Below are 8,095 nucleotides of genomic sequence, written 5' to 3'. Positions count from 1 at the left end.
CGGCCCGTCGTTTAGTTGAGCGAATCCATTTAGTTCTAGTGTTGGACGTCATTTGGCGTTTATGTTGACTGGCAGTATTTCGCACACGGACTGAATCGAGTCGCTGCAGGATACTGGGCCTCCGATGAATATTATAAACGTTTCTGGGGTGCAACATAGTGTGATGCTCATACCCGCATTTGCGACACCGATCGGACGACTGGCAATTATCAACGGTATGGCTCCTGGCCAAGCAATTCAGACAATAGTTATAACTGCGGACCACACATCTACGTTCAGCAACGGTCATCATCACAAAATTTGGGCAAAACCGCAAGGAGTGTCTTTTTTTGCAAACCATGCACTTATATAGGTCTTGAATGCGCATTTTTGAAATTTATTGTCTGTAATAGAGAAATTGTTATTGATCTGAGTGATAATGAGCCTAGCCAATGAAATTGAAAAAAGAAAGAAAAAAAAAATAATAAAAAATATAGACGTGATAAATGAGAGGAGATGAAACCTATAACGATGAGTAAATATTGTTAAACTGTGTTATGGAATTTCATCCATTAATGGCAAATAACACAATTTCGCAATTGGTCTCGTAATGACACCTTTTGCTATTTTGACATCAGCAACTCTAATGTTATTATCCGATCCATGATGTGTTTTGACAATTCTTCCCAATCTCCAGTCGCTAGGGGGTAATAAATCATCCATCACGACCACTAAGTCGCCAATTTTCAGGTTACTCGTCAAGTTTTTCCATTTGTATCGCTTATGGAGAGCTTTTAAATAATCTTCCTTCCATCTCGTAGCAAACTGACGATGTATAGCTTTAAGTTTCGTCCATCTGTTCAAAAGTGACAAGTTTTGAGTGACTGGCTCTGGGAAGGCCATTATAGGTGATCCTTTCAAAAAATGGCCCGGGGTAAGCGCCGTTAAGTCTGTTGGATCTTCTGAAACTGATGAAATCGGTCTTGAATTAAGAACTCCTTCAATGCGAGCCAGTACTGTTGCGAATTGTTCAAATGTAAAACGATGAGCTCCTGCAATTCTTTTAAAGTGATGCTTGAAGCTCTTTACGGCCGATTCCCACAAACCTCCCATATGTGGTGCATAAGGAGGTATAAATTGCCATTCAAATCCATGAGACGTGTACTTTTGAGCTATATCACTTGCTGCCCCTATGATAAATGTACGAAATTCTTTGAGCATTTTGCGACTTGCACCAATGAAATTTCTACCGTTGTCTGAAACTACCCTTCTGGGTAGGCCTCGCCTCCCAACGAATCTAGAAAAGGCCGCCTCAAAAGCTGCCGTTGATAGATCAGAACAAGGCTCTAAATGAATTGCCTTTGTGGCAAAACATACAAAAATGCTCACGTATCCTTTCAAAAGTGGAGATTTTCGTAAGCACGAGCTTTTGATTTCAAAGGGTCCTGCAAAATCGACGCCTGTGATATGAAAAGGGGGTGTTATTGTGCACCTCTCTGGTGGTAATGGAGCCATTATTTGAGCACATTGCTTCTTTTTGAAAATTATACACGTTTTACACTTATGTATTATGCTCTTTATTCTGGGCTTGAGACGAGATATATAAAATTCGGTTTGAGACATACGACACATCAGTATGCATTCACCATGAGCAAGAAAGTGGTGCAAATGAACGAGATACAAATGACAGAGACGGGAATTTCCGGGTAATATAATAGGGTAACGTTCATTGTATGGTAAGGATGAGTCAACGAGTCTTCCGTTCACACGAAGGACTCCATTAGAATCAATAAAAGGATTCAAACACTGCAAGGGACTTTTTGCTGGCAAAGGTTTTGATTCGCTCAAATGTTCGAATTCGTCAAAGTAAAATCTCCTCTGCGCGAGAGAAATTAATCGATATTTTGTTGCGTTTACCTCCTTTTGAGTGAGCATCGGGGACAAAAGTCTGGGAACTGAGTGGATTCGACTTCTACAATTATTATAAAATCGGAAAACGTATGACATTACTTTCAATGCCCTAGAGTATGATGAAAATCTACCCAATTCATCGGTATCTTCAACACTCCCATGTAAAACATCAACATGTCTACGCTTTCCTATGTGAGGAGGTTCGAGGGGATTTCTTTTGGGCCAACTTGAAGGAGGATTGGTTAACCAACTTGGGCCGTGAAACCATAATGAGTTACCATTCAAATCCAAAGGTTTACAACCTCTTGTTCCAAGATCTGCGGGATTATCGTATGTAGCAACATGTCTCCAAACACCTTTTGGAACTAAATCGTGTATTTGTGAAGTTCTGTTAGCTATATACGTCTCCCATGTCCACGGCGGTTTGGCGAGCCACCCCAACACAATTGATGAATCAGTCCACATTGTAATCCCACTTATCTTAAAATCGGAAGTCGAAAGAACAAAATTTACCAGACGAGCCAATAAAAAGGCTCCATTAAGCTCCAGACGTGGCAAACAGACGGGTTTTAGGGGGGCCACCTTACTTTTTGCAAGTAAGAGATTGGAATATACAACAGGTTTCGATGTTTTACAACGAACATAAACGCATGCGCAGAAGGCCGACTGAGACGCATCGCAAAACCCGTGAATTTCGATGGTATCTGATGGGCAGTATTGCAACCATCTGGGTATTGAAACCGAATCAATATGATTCAAATCCGAGACGAGATTTTTCCACTTTGCCAGAGAATCAGAACTTAGGACGTCATCCCAATCAAGTCCTTCTAACCAAAGTTGTTGCATTAAAATCTTTGAACGGATTACAATGGGTGCTATCCATCCCGCAGGATCGAATAGCTGAGCCACCGTCGACAGCACTTTTCGCTTGGTAGTATTTTCACAAACTTGAATAGAATTCAGAGTGTAACTGAAAGTGTCAGTGAGAGCATTCCACCTGACTCCAAGAGTCTTTGTGGAGCTAGATTCGTGAAAACGTAGAAAATCGCTGTCATATAAATCCTCTTGTGGGATATTAGAAAGCAGCCTAGGGTCATTAGATGCAATTTTAACGAGTGGGAAACCGGCACTTTTGAGAACCGTTCTTAAATCGTCTCTATTTCGAATCGTATCCTCTATGGAAAACCCTCCAGATAACACGTCGTCAACGTAAGTTTCACGTCTTAAAATACTTGCGACAGTAGGGAAAGATTTCTCAGAGTCAGCCGCAAGTTGTAAAAGAGTGCGGATAGCTAAAAAGGGTGCACAATTGACGCCAAATGTGACAGTGTTTAACTGAAAATCTCGTACCGGACCTTGTGACTCATTTCGGAAAAGTATTCGTTGATAGGCCCTATCGCCAGGATGCAACCAAATTTGCCTATACATTTTCGTAATGTCCCCACAAAACACATATTGATATTTTCGCCAATTCAGAATGACAGACGTCAAATCCGTCTGTAAAGTCGGTCCTGTGTGTAAGACATCATTTAACGAATATCCAGATTTGCTTTTACGAGACGCATTAAATACTACCCGTACTTTGGTAGACTTATGCTCTGGACGAATTACCGCGTGGTGCGGGAGATAAAAAGAATTAAAATTTCCCTCATAATTCATTTCACGAGGGGAAGTCTCCTCAGCGTGGCCTAGAGTAATGTATTCATTTAAAACAGAGTTATATTGACTCTGCAACTCGGGAGTTTTCGATAGATTTTTTTCCATTCTATGGAATTGAGCCAAGGCGAGAAATCTGGAAGACCCCAAAGACAATGTCCCGGAAAATTCTTTCTTAAAAGGTAACCGCACCATATAACGTCCATCTGGGTTTCGAGTGGTAGTGCGCGTATAAAATTCTTCACAAAATCTATCTGATTCGGAGGCGTGAGATATGTTTGGAATTTCTTCCTGCTCCCAAAACCTCCTTAATAATTCACTGATTAGCACATCCTCAGATTCAATAACATTTGTTGAAAAGGAGTTCACTAGTTCTGTTCGCATTGGACCACTTAACACCCAGCCGAAAATAGTATTATATGCTGATGCGTTCCCACATAAATTCTTTTTTATGCCATCAATATTTATAAATCTCTCAGAGTCGTTTCCCAAAATCATGTCGATTTGGGCAGATTTATTAAAATAAGGATCAGCCAATTCTAAATCCTTAAGCTCACAAGGATTATATATTTCAAATGACTGTGAAGGAAGTTGCTTAGCAATTTTTGGTACCACAATAGCAGACACCTTAAATGTGATGTCATGTTTTTTAGACACAATGACTAGATGGCATTCCTTTTCCGACACTTGTCGCTGATCGCAAATTCCAAAAATTTCGAATCGAGCTTTAGTGGTAGGGATTTTCAAACGCCTCTGAACCTTTTCTGATATAAAAGTTCTCTGAGACCCGGGATCAATTAATGCCCGCACGGTTACCAAACCATCGTAAGTCTCGATTTGAACTAAAGCTGTCCGAAGCAAAATCATGTCGCTATTTGAAGCGAAATTAGCTTGGACTTGAGACGAGCTTGGCGATTCTAATGTGGTGGGCCTTTCAATTTGAGACGAGTTACAGGGTAGTGTTTCAACAACATTTTGTTTCACTGCCTTAGGGGTGTGATTCACCACCTTTTTTCCATTTTTTCCTTCGGGCTTTGCTCTCAAATGAAGGAGGCTGTGATGTGGCTTATTGCAAATAACACACATATGCTTACTTTTGCAACTCGCTTTGAGATGAGAAGGGGAGAGGCAATTACCGCATATTCTATTTTTATAGACAAAATCAATGCGTTGCTGCACGCCATATTTTCGAAATTCAGGACAATCCCTTATCGTATGTTGGGCATCACAAAGGGAACAAGTTGAGTTCAATTTCTCTTGAGAGTGGTAGGTTTGAACAGTATCGTTCCTTTGTGAAGAGACAGTACTCTTATTTTTTGTCGACTTTATGCTAGATATTCTTTCTACCACTTCAAATCGTTGAACCAGAAACTCATCTAACTGCTTCCATGTTGGAAGGTCACGATGAGATTTGAGAGACTGTTCCCAAAGAGAGAGTGTTTCGTCGGGCAATTTTGTCGAAACTAGATACACTAATATAGGGTCCCAGCTTTCAATTTCCACATCAAGAGTTCGCAATGTACATAGACAATCATTAACCGATGAATGAATTTTTTGTATGGAGTCGCTATTTTCAATAGAAGCCATGGGAATATCGAAAAGAAGTTTCAATTGTTTGTCCACTAGGACGCGCTTGTTTTCATATCGTTCCTTAAGAGCATTCCAGGCGATATCGAAATTTTCGTCACAAAGGGTATAACGTTTCACGATTGCCCCCGCAGGCCCCTTTGTCTTATTCCTGAGGTGATACAGTTTCTGAGCTCTTGTCAATTTGGGATGGTTAACATAAACCGCCGTGAACATGTCACGGAATGACGGCCATTCCTCATATCCTCCTTTGAAAACCTCCGTATCACAAGGCGGAACTTTAATAAAACTGTTCGATGCTTCTTGAGCCGAATCCTGAGGCTGATACGGATTTTGAGGAATATACGAGGGGACTAGACTGTGTCTAGTGCTTTGACGAGTATATCCGCCAGATATTCTCAGAATGTCGAGAATTTGAGCCCTGGCGGTGTAATATGCCTCCGAACTCGCATTAAAGTTTATTTTGGCATTTTCCTTAAAGTCTTTTGAATTTGTAGAAACGGGAGATAACATTAAGCTCTCATACGTAGCTTGCAGTCTTTGCCATCGATTCTCCAAATCCTCCAACTTTACTTCCAGGACAGAGTCGGTCTGATCCGCGACATCTGCCTGTTCGAATGAGGCACAGAAAGTGATTAAATAATCACAGTCAAAGAGAAATTTGTCCTGTGTTGGTGAGCTCTTGGCTGAGTTCTTTCCTGAACCCCCAGCCTCCGACACCTTCGCCCCTGAGTCGGAGGGAGTGACAGTAGGTGCCATCGGACAATGACTTTAAAAGAGGGTACTACTGTTTATATTAGAATAAATATGTACGCTCCCTCCAAATTTCGAAGCGACAAATGTAGTCAGAAAATCTCAACTTGAGGACAACTCGTAACTGAATTTATTATTGAAATCCCAAACTCATATATTTAGTCACAAAGGTCGAAGTGAAATTTGTTGACTTAATAAATTCCAAGACAAGTGTATGCGCTACGCATTAAAACAAACTCACACCCAAAACGGAATTAACCAAATTGAGGTTGACTAAAGTACAAGTGGTCTCCACCGATCGTTTCACAATGAATATGAATAGATATCTTGTATGGATATGAATAGATATGTTGTACAATCCTAGGTGATGAATGTTGACTGAACCACAAGCTCAATAATGAACTTTCCAAAATTCGTGTCACAGAAATGACAATGACGAAGATTCAGAACCGAATTTGTATCGAGGTCACAGAATTTTCCAATATATAATAATTCATCCAAAAATTACAATAAGGTGCAAAATTGTATTTAGAGAAATGAATTAGTAAGCGGTTCCGAAATTCTGTAAAACTTTCATAATACAATGACGCATTCTAATCTACGCTCAAGAGGAAAGAACCATATGGAGACAAATTTTAGAGATATGAATTAGTAAGCGGGTATGCAGAAACTGCCAAAATATAATAATTCATACTCAAATCATAGCCAGAAGCTCAGAAGAAAAAAACGGCTAAATTCCCTGGAGAAATGAATTAGTAAGCAGGTATGCAGAATCTGCCAAAATGTAATAATTCAAACCCCGAGCCAGACTCAACAATAGATTATCAAAATAATTTTCCGAATGCCAATTATTAAGCATTTCCGAAGGAAATAAACTAAATGTATATATAATCAAATCAAAGTCATTTGAAAATTTCCACTTGAACCATCGATCTTTGCAGAACGGAGGACAACTGGTCCAAATACAAATGTAATGTAACTGTTATGAAAATTCACAATTTCTTTCAATTAAAGAGACGAGATTTTCATTTAAGTGAAGATGTAAATTTCACGTAATAAAAATTCTTTCAATTCTTTCAAATTTTAAACAATCGAAGTTTTTCCTTGACAGAACTAAATTTTCTTTAAAGGCAAACCAAAAATATCAGACAATCGTGGTATCGCATGTCATAAACTCGGGTTTATATTAGAGAAAACGCTTTATGAGAAAGGTGAATTTTGTTTGTCTGAAATTTCATTCCGGAAGAAAATATTTTTTCTTTTTTTCTGAACGAAAACAAAAAAACACGGATTTCCCAAAATAATATATGATAAACCTCACCGATATTAAGCTTGACACAGGATTCCATATAAATAAATCAAACATTCAATTGTGTAGTTTTAGGAACTCGATACGTTGCTGTAATATTGATGTCCAGTGCCATAAAATATTTACTTCAGTTCAGACAAACAATATTTGAAATCATTCACAATACAGAATATTCTCCATAATATTTCAATTAGGGCTCACAACTAATTCGGCTCAATTGCACTGAGCATTAAACTCAACACCAGTATTAATGAAGTTAATAACAATATTTCCATGATTTTCGTATGTTAGTGATACTGTCGGTGCACCCTAATACTTCACTGAATGTAACTCCATTCGTTTTTAACAGAAGCTTACAACTCTCTTTAAACATGTACTCTTTATCTGAGTATTGTTAATCACAAATGAACGAATCAATATGTCAAAATGCAAGGGCCAGTGCCTTAAAGGCCAGCTGAATATCTTAAATAACAACCGTAGTTACAGTAGGTGAGAATGGCTTAGTATAATTGCGAAAGACGCGGAAAACAAAGTAGAGAAATCTTCGTGATCAAAATAAACCCTCGTTAGTCCAAATAATTGGACAAACTCCTTAAACTTTTATTATGACAGCGGTGAACAGCACAAAATATAAATTCGATTAGAATACTCATCCAATGAACCAATTTCCAAAATAATTTATCACATGCAATAAATAAATATATCTAATAATTCATATGTTAGTAACAATTTCTAAATGCATTATTTATTCACATACATATGCGTAAAAAACCGGTGGGTTTCTTTTGTATGTGCGTGAGCAGCGATCTAGTCTAATTTTCGTATATTTATATAGATTTATGATGACGAAGAAGAGCTATGCCGAATAAATTTTATAATTTTATGAAGAAATCGAAACAC

The 8,095-nt window shown here is 38.6% G+C and overlaps 1 protein-coding gene across 1 annotated transcript; it reads right to left on the bottom strand.

The window, feature by feature from the left end:
- Positions 1-534: 534 nt before the first annotated feature.
- Positions 535-5,892, bottom strand: LOC142242405 (uncharacterized). Its single transcript, XM_075313989.1, has 2 exons — positions 1,990-5,892; positions 535-1,857 (listed from the first exon to the last, which is right to left on the bottom strand). The coding sequence occupies exons 1-2, from the start codon at positions 5,890-5,892 to the stop codon at positions 535-537; spliced, it is 5,226 nt and encodes a 1,741-aa protein (XP_075170104.1).
- Positions 5,893-8,095: the final 2,203 nt, after the last annotated feature.

Source organism: Haematobia irritans, unplaced genomic scaffold (assembly GCF_050003625.1).
Source record: "Haematobia irritans isolate KBUSLIRL unplaced genomic scaffold, ASM5000362v1 scaffold_10, whole genome shotgun sequence".
Lineage (NCBI taxonomy): Eukaryota > Metazoa > Arthropoda > Insecta > Diptera > Muscidae > Haematobia > Haematobia irritans.
Note: the sequence above shows the minus strand (reverse complement) of the source record. Positions and strands in the feature narration are given on the sequence as shown.

Coding starts and splice junctions, on each gene's coding strand:
- LOC142242405 (XM_075313989.1), bottom strand. CDS start 5,892: ATGGCACCTACTGTCACTCCCTCCGACTCAGGGGCGAAGGTGTCGGAG. Junction 1,858..1,989: donor CATACTCTAGGGCATTGAAA/GTAATGTCATAC, acceptor TCTCTCGCGCAG/AGGAGATTTTACTTTGACGA.